The 20,131-nt window shown below is 42.4% G+C and overlaps 1 protein-coding gene across 11 annotated transcripts in view; it reads left to right on the plus strand.

Moving 5' to 3' along the window:
- The window catches only part of p4ha2 (procollagen-proline, 2-oxoglutarate 4-dioxygenase (proline 4-hydroxylase), alpha polypeptide 2), a 99,949-nt gene that overhangs the window by 64,428 nt on the left and 15,390 nt on the right, over positions 1-20,131 (plus strand). For 5 of the 11 annotated variants that reach the window (XM_078230680.1, XM_078230685.1, XM_078230679.1 and 2 more), the window contains 4 exons: positions 4,450-4,549; positions 5,161-5,214; positions 11,199-11,258; positions 11,333-11,398. In XM_078230680.1, the coding sequence (XP_078086806.1) occupies positions 4,450-4,549; positions 5,161-5,214; positions 11,199-11,258; positions 11,333-11,398 (280 nt within the window). Of the gene's footprint in view, positions 1-4,449; positions 4,550-5,160; positions 5,797-11,198; positions 11,259-11,332; positions 11,399-20,131 lie in introns of those variants that run through there. The other 6 variants (XM_078230681.1, XM_078230687.1, XM_078230682.1 and 3 more) reach the window with 3 other exon arrangements.

Raw genomic sequence — 20,131 nt, forward strand, 5'->3', positions numbered from 1 at the left:
GCACTTGCCTGGCTGAGTGCAGTTCCAACACTCAAGAAGCTCGACACTATCCAGGACAAAGCAACCCCGCTTGCTTGGCATCTCGTCCACCACTTTCAATACCATTCCCTCCACCACTGACACACAATGGCAGCTGTGTGTACCATCTACAAGATGCACTGCAACAACACACCCAGGCTTCTTCAACAGCATCTTCCATACCTGCAATCTCACCTCCTAGAAGGGCAAGGGCATGGAAATACTGCCACCTGGAAGTTCCCTGCCAAGTCACTCACCATCCTGACTTGGAACAGTATCACTGTTCCTTCAGTGTCACTGGGTCACAATCCTGGAACTCCCTCCCCAACAGCACTGTCAGTGTACTTATACCACATGGACTGTAACGGTTCAAGAAGGCACCACCTTCTCAAAGACAATTAGGATGGGCAACAATGCTGGTTTGGCCAGCTTTGCCCACATCCTGTGAAAGAATATATATTTTCAAAATTAATTACCATCTTAAAGCTTAGGGTTGGAATTTTCCAGCCATTCAAATCCTGCCACTACAGCAAGCGAGGTTGGAGAATTTGGCACTCAGCCAAATCCCCATTCACTGCAGCGGGACCAGAAAATCTTGTCAGCGTGAATGGCTGGAAAATTCCACCCATTATATTTTTACCAATATGTAGTGGAAACCAAAGGATACAGAATTAAAATAATTGGCAAAAGAAATTTTTTATACAGAGTGAGTTGTTCTCGTCTGCGATACAATGCCCAAATTTTAGGAGAAGCAAATTCAGTGGTAACCTTAAGAAAAGGAATGGAATGACTGCTAGAAAGGAAAATTTTGTAGGGATATGGGAAAAGAGCACAGATGTGTGACTAATTAAGTAGCTCCTTCAAAGAGGCAGCATTAACAGAATGGGTTGAATGGCTTCCTCCTCTGTGCTGTATTATGCTATGTTTTCTTTCCCATGATAAATGCGATATTTAACCAGCACAATTCAACATCGGTTAGCTCACTGAATTTCAAACAGATCTTGTGACTACTTGGAAAAATTCTTGAGAAATGGCCATTATGATTTATACAGTGAGAAAGGTTGCCAGGTGCAAACTGACCATTATCAAGATCAACAGCAGATGGCAACATAAAGCTGTTTAAATAACTACGTTTTCTCTGGCACAGAAGTGTGATGCCTTTCTGCTGTTAAATATTTGACTAGTTAACAGATGTAGCTGCTGGTGAGTGGAGTTCAGTTTTTCCACATCTTTTGGGCTATTTTTCCAACATGCTTGACCTGTCAGTGAATGTGTACGTTAGAAGAATAAATCCAGTGAATGTCCTCCATTTGCGTACATATTCTGCTCCCTCGGGTCAAGTCTTGTGCATGGGCAAGTTCTGTCAGCTTGGATGGCCAGTCACGTTAGGAGTTCTGGATGTCTCATTTTGAGTTTTCCGAGATAGTGAAGGGTCACAGGCTACATTATAGGTTTGTGTGCCCACCAGGAACTGGACTGAAGACATTATAAGGAAACCATTATTGTCTCTCCAACATGGATTTTCTGGGTAAAAGTATGGCGTTAATTACACTCAGTTTCTCTCCTCCTCAAATTCATGGAAAGCTTTAGGAAGTTACTAAAGATTTTCCTGCATTAAATGGGTACCATCCTATTAGAAATTATGGCCAATGTATTTTAACTTGCGAAAACTAGGATCGGAGATGGCCAGTGCTCAAAGTACAGGAGACCACCAAGGTTAACAGGAGCAGATGGGAAGCCAAAGTAAACCGGAAATTAGTCATGTGTTTGACACCAAGCTTGTGTTTTGATGATAGAAAGTTCTGAATATTGCATGAGCCAGTAAGTAACTAATCCACACACTCTGGCATGATATTTGACCCTTGCTGAGCTAGGGACAGTACTATTGGTCCTGACATCTTGGGTTATGGAAGAGAAAATTGACCAGAGTTTCCATCTGGTGCAAGTGTGACTGTCTAAACATCTGCTGAGTACAGGATCAACTGTGATGGTTTCCGTTAGTCGAACAGGCTTCATTTGCTGTCAGGCCTCAAATGAAGCGTAACCATTTGGACAAGATAATGGAGAGTAAGCAGCATCCATGGGACTGCATCTCAGCAACAACTTGAGGTGAGGATGTGTGAAGGGAGAAAATATGTCAGAAAAAGAGAAATAAATTAAAATCATAAGCAAAGAGATTAATGATGGAGGGAAAACATTCCAAAAAGCAGCATTTATGGGAAAGTATGACTTAATTTCCACACCAAGAATAGAGGAAGAAGGAGGAGTGATCTGCTTGCGGCATAGAAGGAAGAGGTAAAGGCTCATGGGCCTACGGCCCACATCCATAAGAATAGAGACGCACTACAAAGATTGGAGACCAGGGCTGAGTGAGGGATTTCCTGTCACTTGATTTTTTTTTGTCTCCTGAACATTCTTGGATTTTATGAGGCGTGGGTGGCTTGCAAACACACAACATAGTGATGTGAACCATTGTGTGACAGATGCCAATTGCATGTGTAATTTTCAATATAAAAATTACACAGGTCATTTCTATTTTTCCCTGCCCCCATAACAAGAATTTCTCCAAATGAAAGCAGCATGAATGTGCAATGAGTTGCTTAGTGTCTAAAAGCAAAGAGTAGATTTATGTTTTGTGTGAGTGAGAGCCTTCAGTGTCTCATAAAAGAACATAAGTCCATTCTTTCTTTTTCAGACCCCTTACTGACTGACAGTACACTTCCTAAATGGCCTCAGCCTCCCTCCAGCACCCTCTCAGTCACCAACTTCAGGGAAACATTGAACTAGAGTTAATGCAGCCCATCACCATGGGAAATGTGATGGCCAGCACACTCAACATGGGATAGGCCCCATGTCAGTGTCCTGGCAGCAGCAAAACCTCCCTTGATTTAAGGATTACCAATGGTGGGATGGCTTTTAGGCTCCCTAATGAACACTAATGACATCCATTGTCCTTGAGCCCACTATAATTTAGTGGTGGCTCAGGATTTAAATCGGAGCCACATGGCTTTCTCATGGCATGGGAAGACCACCCAGCAAACCTTGTTGTAGTCAGGCACCCCTGTGCCTGCTGAGGAACCCAGCATCACACAGGAAGAGGTCATTGCCCTTGAACTGGCCATGGAACTGACAGGGGTTCACCACCGGTTCGCTATCCAGTAGACTGACAAAATCGTGGCCATTTTCTCAGCATCTACTTTGTCCAGTACCTTCAGAATTTTATACATTTCCATGAGATCACCTCTCCATTCTTTCTCACAAAAGAAGTGAAGTCTACTCAATCTGTCCGCGTCAGACATTCCCTCATCTAAGGAACCAGTCAAATGCACCATTGTATTCCCTCTGGGTCAAGTATATCACCTTCAATAAGGAGATCAAAACTGCATGCACTACCCTAGATTTGGCTATAATTGTATAATTATAGCAAGACTTCTTTACTCTTATACTCCAGTACATAACATTTGTCTTTCTGATTGCTTGCTGTATCTGAATTTCTGTGATTCATGTACAAGGACATCCAGGTCTCCCCTTACAACTTGCTAGCACTCCTAGTAAACTGGAGGCTGTATGATTCTGGCGCCTGGCAAAGCACCCTTCCTATAACCAGTAGCATTACATCGCACTGCGAAGGTGTCATTTTCATTCTGTGCTGTAGTGCAAAATGGACAATAGTGAATCAGCAGCCTGTTTTGCATAATGATGTCAATCCTGAGAGGATGTAAAATGAGTTGCTGATTCAACACATTTTACCCACACGTTCCGGCTGTAGGAGTTGTCATTAAACAGCAGGCACATTGGCAGATCACAAACTGATGAGCAGTATTCTTTGTGAACCTTATTAGGCATGCTACTGAAACAATGCACTCTTAATTTAATCTGAAACTTTTTACCAATTTGCCTCATCTTTCCTGATCTGGCAGTGCCAATTTGTCCATGGCGGACATTTCTGAAATGAAGCAAAATAAAGGTGGACCATATGAATTGCTGGTTTCAAGTTAAAAATGTGCACAGTATGTCGTTAGTCATTGTGATTCAGTCTATCACTATCTGTAACCTAATCTAATTTGTCACCATATCAGTCTATACTTGTGTCAGTTTGTTTTGCATCTTCTCCTGCTCAAAGGCAACATTACCTGTAAGAATTTCCTGCAGGTGTTTCTGTGGGAAATCGCTACACCAAATGAATTTAATTAATGATTTTAATTTTACAAAATTGTCAATCTATCTGGTCCAACTTTGAAGTCTGGATTCTGGAGATCATCAGCAGACTGCTGGTTATGCACTGTTGCTGTAACAGCATATCCTTTTATCATTCCTTATTGAATCTTCATATTGTTTAGCTTTTGGCCATGTACAGTCTCCGAGTTTGAATGCATCGCACAGTTGTGTTTTTTGCTCAGTTCTATTTTGTGTGTCACTTCCTGTCTGTAGTGCGTGGTTGGCTGACGACGAATATCCCGTTGTGAATCGAGTCAACAAACGAATAGGGGACATCACGGGCCTGGAAATGGAGACTGCAGAGTTACTTCAGGTACTCGGTTCAAATCTTGGAATCTGCAGTGTAAGATGGGCAAGGATTAGGAGCAATTAGCTTCATTCCCCTGCTGTAAGTCACGAAGTAAAGCAAATGCTTCAACTTGACCTTGCTAACACCGTCTTGAATGACAAATTTCCTCTACTGGAGGGATGCTGAATCGAGATATACCCACGGGTTATATTACATTCCTGAGAACAGAGAACTGTGCAGTACAGAGCAAGGCTATTCGGCTCATTGTGCCTGCGCTGGCTCTTTGTAAGAAGTTGGCTTTGTTAAATGAGGGCCGGCTTTCTCACTGCACCCTCCAATATGCAACACATCCAAACGAAAAGTGGTAGAAAATGCTTTTTGTCATCAAAGGGTTAAACGGATGGCAGGGGGTGGAGCAGGGCACATATAACTGAACTGCAAGTGAAGCCAACCACAGGTTTGAAAGTGTCATCGAGAATTCGCTCACGTAATGTTTTGCGGTCAGAAAGCCTCCTGTTTTGTGGTGTGATATTTATACCACAGCTAAGATGTGTTTCTGTGTAAACTGCTGGCTGTGTTCTGTCTGAGCACTCCAAAACCCTACAGCCTCTCACTGGTTTGTCTCTCTGTTGCAGGTGGCAAATTACGGAGTCGGAGGACAGTATGAGCCTCATTTCGATTTCTCAAGAGTAAGTGGCCATAACAGCCATTCCGGTCTAGAGTTTACAGCCTTAATCTCTTAGTCCGATTCTTACTCTGGAATGCAGCCATTCAGAATCGGAAACCTCAGGCCATGGTTTGAAGTTATATCACTGCCCAAAATTTAAAACTCAGTTTGCAATGAATGGCCCTTCCAAAATCTGAATCACGGATAAAAACATGGGACTAAAAGTCATTGTTGATTTATTTTAAACCATGGGATGGAATTTGTTGAAACTGGATGAAAATCTTGGTAAAATGGTGAAACCCGATCAGTTCAAACCACATGAAAGCGTTGACTCAGCTAATAGATATTATTTGTACTCTGCTGGATCATATTCATATAGTGTCCATTTATTCTGTGCTGACCCCTTGTTTTATCCTGCTGTCAGGATCGAAAACTTCCAAGTTCTCCTCTTGTTAGCTCAGATCCAGGTTGCCAACACTCCAGGATTGCCCTGGAGTCTTCTGGCACTGCAGTGAGCAACACCAGGGAGAAAACCCAAAGCGGCAGAGCAAATTTGTACATTTTATTAAACATGTTTTTGTGAGTTCTAAAAATATTTGAGATGAAGAAAAGGAAAAGTTTGACTGGGCAGGTAGGTTTGGGGGGACAGGGGGCTGCATGAGAGGTCACATGAAGAAACCTCCATGAATACGTCCAACCAGAGTTGGTAACCCAAGCAATATATAGTTTGTCACTCTGACCTATCCTCCCATCAGCAAATAGGAAAAGGAAGAAGCCAATTATCTCCTCAAGTGGACTTCAACCCGGATAAGTGTGTGGTGATCCATTTTGGCAGATCCAATGGGATGAAGCAGCAGTATAATATGAAGGGTACCATTCTTAGCAGTGTAGAGGATCAGAAGGACCTTGGGGTCCGGGTCCATAGGACTCTTAAATCGGCCTCGCAGGTGGAGGATGCGGTCAAGAAGGCGTACGGCGTACTGGCCTTCATTAATCGAGGGATTGAGTTTAGGAGTCGGGAGATAATGCTGCAGCTTTATAGGACCCTGGTTAGACCCCACTTGGAGTACTGCGCGCAGTTCTGGTCACCTCATTACAGGAAAGATGTTGAAGCCATTGAAAGGGTGCAGAGGAGATTTACAAGGATGTTGCCTGGATTGGGGGGCATGCCTTATGAGGATAGGTTGAGGGAGCTTGGTCTCTTCTCCCTGGAGAGACGAAGGATGAGAGGTGACCTGATAGAGGTTTACAAGATGTTGAGAGGTCTGGATAGGGTAGACTCTCAGAGGCTATTTCCAAGGGCTGAAATGGTTGCTACGAGAGGACACAGGTTTAAGGTGCTGGGGGGTAGGTACAGAGGAGATGTCAGGGGTAAGTTTTTCACTCAGAGGGTGGTGGGTGAGTGGAATCGGCTGACGTCGGTGGTGGTGGAGGCAAACTCGTTGGGGTCTTTTAAGAGACTTCTGGATGAGTACATGGGATTTAATGGGATTGAGGGCTATAGATAGGCCTAGAGGTGGGGATGTGATCGGCGCAACTTGTGGGCCGAAGGGCCTGTTTGTGCTGTGGCTTTCTATGTTCTATGTTCTATGTTCTAAGTCTGTTCCTCCATTCCATCCTTGTTCCACATTCCTTCGTAATTTTGGCTCACAAAATAAATCTTATCAATGCAGTTTTCAAATTTAAAATTGATTTATTGAGCATCAATTGGCATTTGCAGAAAAGAGATTCAAACTTCTGTCACCTTTCCTGGGTAGAACTGTTTCCTCATTTCAGTCCTGAAACTTCCGGATCTAATTTGAACATAATTTTTTCTAGAATTCCCAACCAGTGTAACTTGTTTCTCCAATCTACCCAATGGATTGAAAACAAATCAGATTGCACTATGAGATGACAATGGTGCTTCCCTACATAGGTGAGCTCCTACTACCTCACCTACAGCTAGAAGAGGGTTGAATTATTTCCTCCTAATGTAAGACTTATCTTGAAACCCTCCGTGAGTAAGAATCAAAGGACGCATTGAGATCAGAGTGATAGGCTATGGTAATGAGGCGGTTTTTAGCATAATACCTTAAGAAGGACATACAGGGAAGGAGTACAGCATAGATTCACCAGTATACATAGGGATAATCTGTTCCCCTTAATTAGTTTGGATCTGGAATGCGCTGCTGGAGAGGGTGGTGGAGGCAGATCCAATCATGGCTTTCAAAAGAGAATTGGATAAGCATCTGAAGAGAGAAATTGTGTAGAATTAGGGAGAAGGTGGGGGTGGAAGGGTGAGGAGTGGAACTAGTAAAATTGCCCCCTCAGACAACTGGCATAATGGGCCAATTGGTCTCCTTCTGTGCTGCAGCCCTTCTATGATTTTAGGAATCACTTTGATCCCTGATGCTATGTTGTACATACTTTTGTATGAAGTGATCCCCCCATCCCAGCCAGAAACAGGACCAGCTTTTGCTTGAGGGGATTTACTGAATCAGCATTCACCATGCCAGTCAATGATCTGTTCCACCTGTCAATTCTTTTTTGGGAAATACCTATATGAATGGAGTCGGGGGTGAAATGATTTGCCTTGTGTGAGCAGTGTGTGTGAGACAGAAGGGCTCAAAATGAATAAGGTCAGGAGGAGAGCGAGCGAAGGTCATTTGTTGATTCAGTAAGTGGTTACTTGTAGCTCAGCTTTAATGTGTTTCATCACTTATATCCAGTTCCAACAATGGCTCCTTAACTGTTAAAAAGGATGATCTCATAGCTTCACAATTGGGTCTTTCATGGAACCTCTTCATTTTGACTTCCTGTAGCAAGGAAAGAAAGGCAAAAGTAAGCAGATGCATGTCTGTCGAACGCTAGTCATATTCACTGAGGGTCAGTGGTTGAGCAGGAAGAAACATTCTTTAAACAATTAAAGAAACTAAACCACAATATCGTTAAAAAGACAAAGCGGCCATCAATTTGAGTTTGTCATCCAGTTAGGATCTTGCTGCTGTTTGTATCTTTTCATTCAGCCAGTTATTCCTCGAGGCAGAAAGCTCTCAGCTCTCTGAGAAAGACATTTTATTGACCCATTCCTTGCATCAGCAGGAGCAAAAATAAGAAGCAATGGGCCCGGTTCTCCGACCTCGCCCGCAGCCGGGAATCGCTGGTCCCATTGCAGCGAACGGAAATTTGGCTGAGCGCCAAATTCTCCGCTCTCACTGGCTGCGGAAGTGGGGAGTGAATGGCTGGTGAATTCCGCCAATAAATACGCACTAACTGTTGCAATCGCTTAAAACTACCTCCTTGCCAGAAGCAGCAAGTTATCCTTTGCTTAGTGTCTTCATGTTTTAATGCACTTCTTGTCGTGAATGAAGTGTTCATTGTCCACAGTGAACTTTGTCCAGTTTCAGAGTTTTGTACGATCCAAGTCTTCTTTTGAACTTATTGTAGGTCTTAGGCCATCAAGATACTTGAATAACAACTCGTGCAATGATTTCCTCCATCGCCCATTAAAACAGTCCTGCTGCTGTCTTGTGTGGGACCTTTGAAAAATTTGGTACATTCTTGTCTTTTAAATACACCTGTTACTGCTGTACACAAACCTACCTGGCTGAAAACTCTTGCAGATAGATTTTGCAGGAACCCAAAAATCTAAAAGTGCTGACTTCTCCAAACAATTTCCAGATGCTACTTATCAGTCTGATCTCTGAATTAATTGAGAACCCCTTGATAGAATTACATCTGCATATCATCATGCCCTGATTTTAGAACATAGAACATAGAAAAAATACAGCACAAACAGGCCCTTCGGTCCACAAGTTGCACCGGTCATGTCCCTACCTACCTAGGCTTATATATAGGCTTACCTATAACCCTCAGTCCTATTAAGTCCCATGTACTCATCCAGAAGTCTCTTAAACGACCCTATCGAGTTTGCCTCCACCACCACGAACGGCAGCCGATTCCACTCACCCACCACTCTCTGTGTGAAAAACTTACCCCTGACATCTCCTCTGTACCTACTCCCCAGCACCTTAAACCTGTGTCCTCTCGTAGCAGCCATTTCAGCCCTGGGAAAAAGCCTCCGAGAATCCACCCAATCTATACCTCTCAACATCTTGTACACCTCTATCAGGTCACCTCTCATCCTTCGTCTCTCCAAGGAGAAAAGACCGAGCTCCCTCAACCTATCCTCATAAGGTATGCCAACCAATCCAGGCAGCATCCTTGTAAATCTTCTCTGCAGCCTTTCAATCATTTCCACATCCCTCCTGTAATGAGGCGACCAGAACTGAGCACAGTACTCCAAGTGGGGTCTGATGAGGGTCTTATAAAGCTGCATCATTATCTCCCGACTCCTAAACTCAATCCCTCGATTGATGAAGGCCAGCACACCATACACCTTCTTAACCACCTCCTCTACTGCGAGGCCGATTTAAGAGTCCTATGGACCCGGACCCCAAGTCCTTCTGATCCTCTACACTGCTAAGAGTCTTACCCTTGATATTATACTCCTTCATCCCATTTGACCTGCCAAAATGGACCACTACACATTTATCTGGGTTGAAGTCCATCTGCCACTTCTCCGCCCAGTCTTGCATCCTATCTATGTCACGCTGCAGCTTCTGACATCCCTCCAACCTATCCACAACACCACCATTTTCACCAAACCCCTTTTCAATAGTCTGAATGATTTGTTTCATTGCCATGTTCAATTTCATCTGTTGTTGCAAATAAAGACGAGAGAGATTTATGTTATCCAGGTGTGCTGGCAATGAAGTCCGAGTGCTTTGCAAATTGAAATGCTTCATTTGAGAATTAGATGTGGTATTGATTCTTCTAGTCTCATACGGGCATCTGGAGATGTGTACATTCTCCCAATCTCCAAACCATCAAGTGGAACTTCCAAAATACTTTTTTCTGGATTTCTGTGATGGATATTGGGACATCAAACTAGATCTGTCATGTTTAACCTATCATAAGGGTGTTGTAAATCAAGAAAGCTATGGTTCTGAATGTGTCTCAATCCATAGCAAATTCTAGGAAATTCTGTCCGTGTAGGATTTCCTAAATTTTATGAGAAATCTCCAGAGATCTGGAAAATGAACTACTCATCTTTAAGAATGATATTTCATTACATCCATGTCCAGGCAATGCCTGGGAATTATAGGGGAACATTCCTTAGTCCGATTGCCTTGACAGACTGTAAATGGAAAGGGGTTTTGTACAAACTTGACTATTGATCAGCTGTCTTCTCCAGTATTAAGGCATGATTGAATAGTAAATTGAACAATAACGTTAAATCTTTAATCTCCTCCAGTCCAGTTGCCTGTCATCAGCTAAAGGGTATTGGCCTATGATTCCTAGTCAATGGTTGAATGAAACCTGGGGTTGTGATGGGCTGGCATCTATCTATTCATATCATTGAGCACGACTTTAACTATTTCTGTGTAAAATGGAAAAGAAAAAAATCTATTAAAACACAAGTTACTGTCAACAAAGCAAAAAGTTTAAGCCTGATTTGTGCCAGTCGAACAATCATCAACTATGGTTTGTAGCCATGCCTGAGTGTAATCAAGGAGTCCGAAGACTTCAGCAGTGATCTCACTGGTTCCCAATCGCTATGCGATGAGAGCTCAGTCGCACAGTATTGAGTCATTGTTCAATTCCATTGCCTGTCTATATTCAGCGTTTAACCAATTCACTGTCACAAATCCATGTGAAAGTTGGAATAAAGTGTGTTTCTTGAGAGAATATTTATTTGATAAAATTCCGATTGATCACACTCCGGTTTCCATCCCGGGTAATGCTGAGTTCAGTGAAACCTCCTTTTGTGTCAGGTGAAGAATAGACATCCGTTTGCATCATTGTCTGAGGCACTGACTCAATTGGTTCAAAATTAGTAAACCAGAATTTCACATCCAACTTTCTGCTGGGATTTGTGTGGTGAAAACAGCCAATGAGGGTTTAAAGCCTTAAGAGGAGGACATCTGGGATAAACTTGTTTTTTCAAAATAAAATCTGTTGCAGCGCCCTTTCGACAGCAATCTTGCGACGCTGGGGAATAGACTAGCCACCTTTCTAAATTATGTAAGTACCCATGAGTGGTCGTCCATGGTGTGTGCTCTTGCTGTGTGTGTATTCATTTTCATTTCATTTTATAGAAAGAGGAACCTGATGCTTTCAGAGAATTAGGCACTGGGAATCGTCTTGCCACTGTATTAAATTATGTAAGTATGTGCAATGATCAGTTGGGTAGGAGGTACACTTAATAACCAAATTAATCAGCAGGTAAGCTAATCCCATCATTCTTGGGTGTCCAGTATGGTTTTATGGCTTCTTGTGCTCTTCAGCACGAGAGGAGCTGAAGGTGAGGGAAGAAATTCCTGCTATTGCCTCTGAACACATTGGATCCATTGGATGCTGGCACATCCATAAGGGACCCTGCTCAAATTTCTGTCTAGTCATTCAAAAAGAAGAGAAAATTGACTGTGCAGGATTGACTTGCATATGATTTTCTTACTTTGTTTTACTGTAAGCACAGTGTAGTAGGCAATCTAATATGGACTTGGCAACAACTGAAAAATCTGTCCCCATATTTGGATATAACATCCAGTAATGGTAGCAAATATTTTCTGGATGTGCATTGTGAGGTTGCTACATTCCCCTTGCCAGCCATCCAAAACACAAAGTGTAACATGTACATTTGAACCACTCCAATATTTGTACGCCACATCTCTCATTTCAGAGTGCTTTACAAAATGGCACAGTTAAACATGAAAGTGAGCTTGAAGGAATGAATATAGGGTGTGAGGCCAAATACACAATTGAAAAGACAGGTTCCTAGCAAGCATTTGATGGCACAGGGAAAGTCATTCAGGAAGTTGGTGTTGCAAGAGAATGCCAAAGGTAGTGAAGCAGAGGAAGGAACAAACAAGAAGCAGAGGAAGGAAGAGAGCAGGCAGTGACATAACATAACTGAAGATTCCTCAAGTAGGTTTGAGTGAAATTGCCCCAAAACCATCTGTATAATCTCCCAGTTGGGATATAATGGTGTTGAAATGTTAGAGTTACATGAGGTAACAGAATGATATAGAACTTAAAAGTACAGAAAAAAGCTGTCATTCCCTTGCAAACTTTCTGAAGAAGTGATCCACTTTGTTCCATTTTCTATTTTTTTCCAATAACCCTTTGACATTGGAACACAAGTTTGCTTGAGACTCTTGTGGTGACCTTACATTGATAATTTCCCATGAGCAGTGCCTGCACAGGTACACTAAACAAACAACAGCATAAAGGAGGTGAATTTTATGCTTCCAACAGTATCTGAGACCCAAATTTTAATGGATTCCAGTTCCTGCCAGAGGAGGTGGGGTAAACATGGACCTCTAGTTCTGATGGGTCCCCAGTTAGTCCGACAGGAACTGGCAGCACACTGTAAGGTGGAGGAAATGGAAAGAGCAGCTTCGGGCTACTGGCCTCTAATTGAGGACTGTCCCGCTGCCCTCAACCCGCAGCACTTTATCCAGTATCATAAAATGCTATTATGAGCTGTCAGAAAGGAAGCTTTCTGTTTGGCCTGAATCCTAAGGAGTTCTGGTACAGTTTTAATGTTAATCAAATAACTGATTGTGGTGATTGGCAGCAAAGCATGGATATATTTGTATTAATAAATAATGAATGATGTGAGTGGTTTACCTCCTGAATACAGTCTTCCAAGCATCCATTATCAGTGGAAAGGATGTTAATAATTCAACAAATAAACTTTGAATCTTTCCTGGCTCCCTGTTCTCTATAGGTTTTTGCTTTTACAAGGAAAAAGTTCTGTATTAATATTTTAAAATGGCTTGCTGATGCTGAAATATTGACTGTTTAGCTGGTCATAAAAAAATACACATCTATACAAGCAGACTCCATACCTGTCTGCCTATAATCTGGTCCACTATTTAGAGTGGCCCAAAGCAGCACTGTGCACAATGCCCCAAAGCACAGGAAGCCCCCCATCAGTTAACATAGCATTTGTATTTTGCTTTCAGCTGATTTTTGTAATACACACTTTTCACACACTAATCGCACGTTTTTACTGAGTTGTCAATGTCCGACTGCAGTGGGCGACTTCAGGACATTGTGGGAACTTTACCCATTTTACAAGTCCACCTGAGGAGTGAATTCAAGAGCTGCCTAGCATTTATTAAAGGTGGAAGGAAAGATTTGCAGTGCAAAAGCTTGATGAAACTTCTTAGCGGCACACTGAGATACTACCCCAGAAGATGGAGAACTAAAGATGCTTTTTGTATTTGATGTTTGGATCACAAGAATGTGACCTTTGTGAACTGACCTGCTACATTTACATTGCTTAAACATTTATTTTTCTCAATGGCCTAATTGAGGGCCTGTTAAAATAGTTCTGGCAATGCCATACATGGAGTGTCGAGACATGGCTCCCCCACACCCTGAACTACAGAAGCATAAATATAAAAATGCCTTATACGAACATACATAATAGAATTAGGAGCAGAAGTGGGCCATTCGGCTCCTTGAGCCTGCTCCGCCATTTGATACGATCGTAGCTGTTCTGTTTGTGTTTCAATTTCCACATTCCCATCTACCCCCAATAACTTTTAATTCCCTTGCCTTAAAAAGTATTTTTAAAATGACGACTCAATCACTGAACTCAGATCCACGTGATTGGGCCAAATGCAGTTATCTATCCTCTATGACAAGGAATGTAGCCTCTATACATGTACCATCTCATGAACACATCTGATGTGCTCACTTGATGGGCTGAAGTGCCTGTCCTATACTGTATGACTATATAACTCGCTATCCCTCGGTATGCCGTTGTTAATTAGCGGCATGTAGAATCGAGAGTGCAGTAACAATTCCTGTAAAAGTTTGCATCCTCTAAGAAACCAAGACTGGACCTTAATGCTGGCAAATAGAGTCTTTCTTTAGACCTACACATGGAAGTTATTTATTTGTCACTAAGAAAACATATGCCAAAGCATAGTAATGATTATTTAGTGCATGCTGTCCAATTTCTTTCAAGTTGGATGATCCAGATGCACCCTTCATGTGCTGACATTACAAGCAGCTTTCTCCCACTGACGTTATGCCTGATCTGTGAATAGGTCCAGTTATTGCTACTGAATCTTCACTTCAAGCGATTGTGAAAGTGAAGTAACTGTTCATCATCTAATAGGGGATCGTTCCCTCATTTTTACATTTCAAACTTTTTCCATTGCAAATTTTTTTATATCTCTTTAATCGTTATGCACTGCTCCTCAAGAATTGCCTATTCGCCAAGCAGCCAGATCCATGTGCTTATAGTCATCCTATACTCTCACTATCTTGCAAATAGTGTCACTTGACTCATTCTTTCTCAGAAGTTCAAAAGGTTATGGAACTCCAAACCACCCACAGTCTTTTATTCCTCTGACAGTCTTGAGTAATTTAAAAGCTTAGAGATGAGGTAATTTTCATCATCATTGAAAGGGAAGGGGTGAGATGAAAAACTGATGGGAGGCCTCCCATTGACGTCAATGGAAAGAAAAATTGACTTGTGTATAAGATATAGTTAATCCGCCACCACCAACAATAACTTGTATTTGAATAGTGCCTTTAACATATTAAAACATCACAGTGTACTTCATTGGACCATAGAATCTCTCAAGTGCAGAAAGAGGCCATTCGGACCATCAAGTCTGCATTGACTCTCCAAAAGAGCATCCCACACAGGACCTCCCCTCCACTCTATCCTCATAATCCCACGTGTTTACCATGGCTAATCCACCTAACCTACACGTCTTTGGATACTTAGGTGCAATTTAGCATGATCAATCCACCTAACCTACACATCTTTGGACTGTGGGAGAAATCTGGAGCACCTACAGGAAATCCACGCATATATGGAGAACGTGCAAGACAGTCACCCAAAGCCAGAATTGCACCAGGTCCCTGGCACTGTGAGGCAGCAGTACTAATCACCGTGCTGCCCTAGGAGCTCTATCTATCTATCTGACACCAAGCCACATGAGACATTAGGACAAGTGGCCAGAAGCTTGGTTTTAAAGCTTGTCTTAAAGGAGGAAAGAGCAGTGATGGGGTTTAGGGAAGAAATTCCAGAGCTCAAGGCCTCGCCAGCTAAAAGCACAGCTGCCAGTGGTGGACCAGTGGAAACTGCGGATGCACAATAGGTTAGAATCAGAAGAATACAGAGATCTTGGGAGGTGTGGGGCACCAGGAGGCTACAAGAATGGAGAGGGGCAAAATCATGTAGAGATTTGAAAACCATGATGAGAATTTTAAAATTGGGGTTTTGCCACAACAGGAGCTAATGTATCATCCAGGCTGAAGTTACCCATTTGGAGTCACTATTCCGGACACTCCTACCACCATAATTCATGTATCTCTGTCAGCACGTCCTTCCATTCCTTTCTTCTTCAAGTTCCTATCTTGGCTTTCCCTTAAATGCATCTATGTTATTCTCTTCAACCAGCATTACAGTGGAAAAGACTTGTTGAAGCAATGGAGGCTTTGCATTTCGATACAGTGGCACAGTTACAGCTAGATGCCAGTTCTAGTTTTTTTCTCAGAAGTTGAATGCAACCATTTGGAAATTGTGCTGGTTCACATTCTACAGAAATACGACTCTTGTCACCTTTGTCATTGGTAAACCTGCAGTTTGCTGGGATGCTACAAGCTCACCTCAGCCTCTCATTAAACCTGGACCTTTTCCTGTCCACATTCCTTTGTCCATTTAAAGGAACCACAGGATTCTGTGCAGTTGCATTTTGCTGTGTCAATCTCTAAATAAGTAGAGCAAGCAGTTACCCTTCATTTCCATTTTCCACCGTCTTCTCCGGAAGGGCTACAGCTCCAGGGTTCCGGAAGTCCTCGTTGGTTATCTGTTAACCTATTCACTTACCAGCAGCCTGTTCGATCATAGGAAAGGAACAACAGATACAGTTCTCTCCTGAAGGTCCTCCTGCTTTCTAATAGGAGTCAGTGGACAGCAATCACGTGTTTAACACTTTGCTTCCCAAAGTGCTTCATAGGTTTTTTGCAGTGGCAGATCAGAGATTTAGATTATTGTTCCCCACCCTCACCCCCAACCCTGCTCTGCCTTCCTGGCCAAACATTGTTGAAGCCAGCTGCTGCTATAATCAATTTAAATCATTGACCCCCAGCAAACAGTCAAGACCACCAGAAAAGGAGAAGAGTTTTTTTTGGGCGGGTGGAAATGAAGGTTTAATATCCATCCAGAGACACAAGCTGTCATTGTATTCAGCTGCTATGACGTACAGAAATGCTATTAACATCCACGCTGAAGCTAACGTAAATAAACTTTCCATATATATTTGGTACTCGACTCCACCTCCCTACAAACTAATTTTGATCACATCAGAAAATGCCCTGAAGCTTGTAATGGGACCACAAAAGCTCCCATGTTTAAATAACAGTGGCCAGAAACCCTGCTGCAATCTGTTGCCTCATTTCCTTGTTTTCAGTATGGTTAATATTAAAAATAGTTTCCCTTTTATCTTTCTTGAGAATCGGCGTCACCTAGACAGCGCATCCTTCGAAAGGGAAACTCACGTGGAAGTACTCAGAAGTGCTGTCTTTTCACAAGAATGAACATTCTCCCAACTGAAATGAGCAGAATTTGGCGGCAGATGGCCCCTGGTAATTGACTCTTAGCGGCTTTCTGGTTGAGAGGAAGATACGTTTTCCTCTCATACTACTGAGCTGGTGATTCAAGTCATGCAGGGTGAAGTACGGAATGATTGTTAGTGCATTTGAAATTAAGTGGTTACTGTTAAGTGAACAGAAGAGATTTGCTAGAATAGTGCCATGGGTAAGGGATTACAGTTACATGGAGAGGCTGAAGAAGCTGGGATTGTTCCTCTTGGAGCAAGGAAGCCCAAGAGGAGATTTGACAGAGGGTGTTTAAACTGAATAAATAAGGAGAATTGCTTCTAATGGCTGAAGAGTCATTAACGAGGGACCACAGATTTAAGACAACTGCCAGAAGAACCAGAGGTGACATGAGTAAAAACTGTTTTATGGGGAAAAGCAGTGGAGTGGGACTAACTGGATCACTCTTCGAAAGAGCCTATGCAGACTCGATGGGCTGAATGGCCTCGTTCACTGCTGTAGTATTCTATGGCCCAAATTGGGATTGTCCAGTCCCGCTGATGGTACCCCCCCTCCCCCTACAGCACATTCCCTGGCAGCAGAAGAGGATGCGGGATACACCAAACCTGTAGACATCAGTGGGACTAGAAGATCCTGCCACTGGCCAATGGCAGGCCGCTGCCACAAAACACCGTTGTGGAGGGGTTGAAAGTCCAGCCCTATAGCGCTATTATTCTCCTCCTCCTTCACTCCCTCTCCCCAATCCTGGTGATTTCTTTAAGACAAATTTCACTGGCTCCTTCTGAATGAATTATAGGATTGCTTAGTTTAATTGTCCACTCCTTTCAAGTCAACCGATTTTCCTAGAATCTTGAAGGCTAACCAGATAAGATAGCCCAGCAGTCAGGTAGGTAGAGCAGCACGCAAGAGTGACATAAAATAACAGGGAAACTTGAGATTTGGTGAGATTAAGCCACTAAAATCTCATCAGCCTGATAGCATTGGTGGGGAGGGGTGGGTGAATGCTGGAGGGAGTTACTTGGGGAATTTAATGATGGTATAAGCTTACCGTCCCCAATGAGAGAGCATTTATGGTGATTGTGGACAAGTCAAATGGCAGGCGGAGAGGAGATTGAAAAACAAACTTGAATGGAAGTGGCATAAATTTAGATCCGTTGAAGCAAGTGGGGTAAAAGGCATGTAGGAATTGGTGACCAATGATCGTGTCAGCTGTATTCAACAGGCATTTGAGCCTTGTGTACCCTCCTTTAAGGTTTTTAACTCTAATTTTGCATGATTTTGCTGGAGTTTATGATAATGTGCAAGATAACACCTATGATGTAATTTGATAATTTTTCTCATTGCATGTGTATGCATCAGTGCCTGGGGATTTTTATATCCAACATGTTTAATCCTTTTTTTAAAAAAAACATTTTGCATCTTATTATCTTTGTGCTGAATTGATACTGCAGCAATGGAGTTTTAAAAAAACAGCAAACAGCAGTAGCTGGAGTCCTGAAATAACAGCAGAAAATGCACATTGAAAAGCCAGCATCAGAGAGAGAATGATAGGTTAGTGTGTTGGGTAGTACCTGCCATCTGGTCAGCTCAAAGAATCCTCTTTAAAGGACTGACCTCCAATATAAAGGGAGGAGAGGGGGACTACAGATCAAGGTGTTGACATCCATTTTCACAGAGAGATAGGGCCCAACCTCAGCTCACTCAAAGCATTTTGAGTTAAAATCAGACCCATCAGTTACATTGTGCACTGTTACAAAGTCATGACTAATTCATTTAGTTCAGATACGATTTGAAGAGGAACCAGAGCATATGTATCCTGTGATTTGCCTTGTAAAACAACAACTTGCATTTATATAGGGCCTTTAATGTAAGAAGGTATCTCAAGACATCTCACAGAAGTATAATGCATGCATATTGGCATGGGGTCAAAGAAAGAATTATTAACATGTGCACTGCACACAGTAAGGATTTACGAACTAGCCCACCCGAGATCCGTAATTCGGCCTTCAAAGTCGAAGCAACTTGGTTTTATTGGAGCCAAACTTTCTTATTCGCTGACTTGTCTCTTTTGGGTTTTGTAGGTCTAAATATCTGGGATGGGTTGTTTTTGAGTTTTTATCTCATTGCTGATTGAATCCGGAATCAAAAATGACTTGTAACTTTTCTCCTCATCCCTCCTGGTTGCCTTGGATGCATCCTAGCTTCTCCTCAGTAGTGTCATGAAGAAGCTTTCCAATGTGACCGCGCACCTTTTGACAGATTTGTCTGCCACACTACCTTCCTCTATTGATCGTTCCCACGTTGTTTCCGAAATCCGGGGGGGGAATTTCACAGTAACTTCATTGCAGTGTTAATGTAAGCTTTACTTGTGACTAATAAATAAACTTTAAAACTTTTAAATGTTCGATCTCCTCCCCCTTCTCTCAAAAAACGACCATAGCACTCAGTTTGTGGGCCGTGATTCACCCTCGCCACCAGTTATTATGTTTGGGTCTTGTTTGTAATGTATAAAAAGACTATGAGGTAGACCTGTAGAACTTAACAAGGGAGCAGATTATTTCAGGTCTCTGTAGCTTCAGTCAGTCCTAGACTGGCTCCGGGGTCATCTCGTCTGCACTCTTAAAGGGACAGCATGTGGTGGACCATAGATGGTTACCACTATGGGTACTGAACCATAGATGGTTATCACTATGGGTACTTGTACATATGTTACTCTTGTTACTGTTGGGGTTAGGGTTGGGGTGTTCCACCTGTTGGTATTGTTCTGTGGTACACTCCGGTTGGCTCCGCCTACCTATAGGAGTATAAAGGTCACTGCACTGCCTAGTGACCCTTTAGTCTGGGATTGTATTGTTAAGCAGTATGCTCCATTCTTGTTGCTAATAAAAGCCTTTATTTCCTGGGTACGATCCAGCCTCCCGAGTGAATTAATCGCGCATCACAGCACACGCCCCAACCTACATATATCGCAACCTGTAGTGAGTAACTAATTTAAAAAGACTCTGATGCTGGCTTTACCCTGTGCTTTTCAAGGTGTTTCAATTTTTGATACTGTGTACCATTTTTAATTTTAAAAAATGCATCTTATTCTTATGGAGAGGAAATGTCAAAACAGACTGGGCTGAATCTCTTCTTTCTGTGTTATAATTTTTATGTAGAATCATGCAGATTTATATATTTTTTTAAAGTGTTGTGATATGTGCAAAACTTTCAGGAAATCATGCCCAACAACTGTTGGTGTAAAATGCACAGGGTAAATGCTAGGTTAATATGACCTTCCTTTGATGCAGGGCATTTGTGCAGGT

Source organism: Mustelus asterias, chromosome 16, assembly GCF_964213995.1.
Source record: "Mustelus asterias chromosome 16, sMusAst1.hap1.1, whole genome shotgun sequence".
Lineage (NCBI taxonomy): Eukaryota > Metazoa > Chordata > Chondrichthyes > Carcharhiniformes > Triakidae > Mustelus > Mustelus asterias.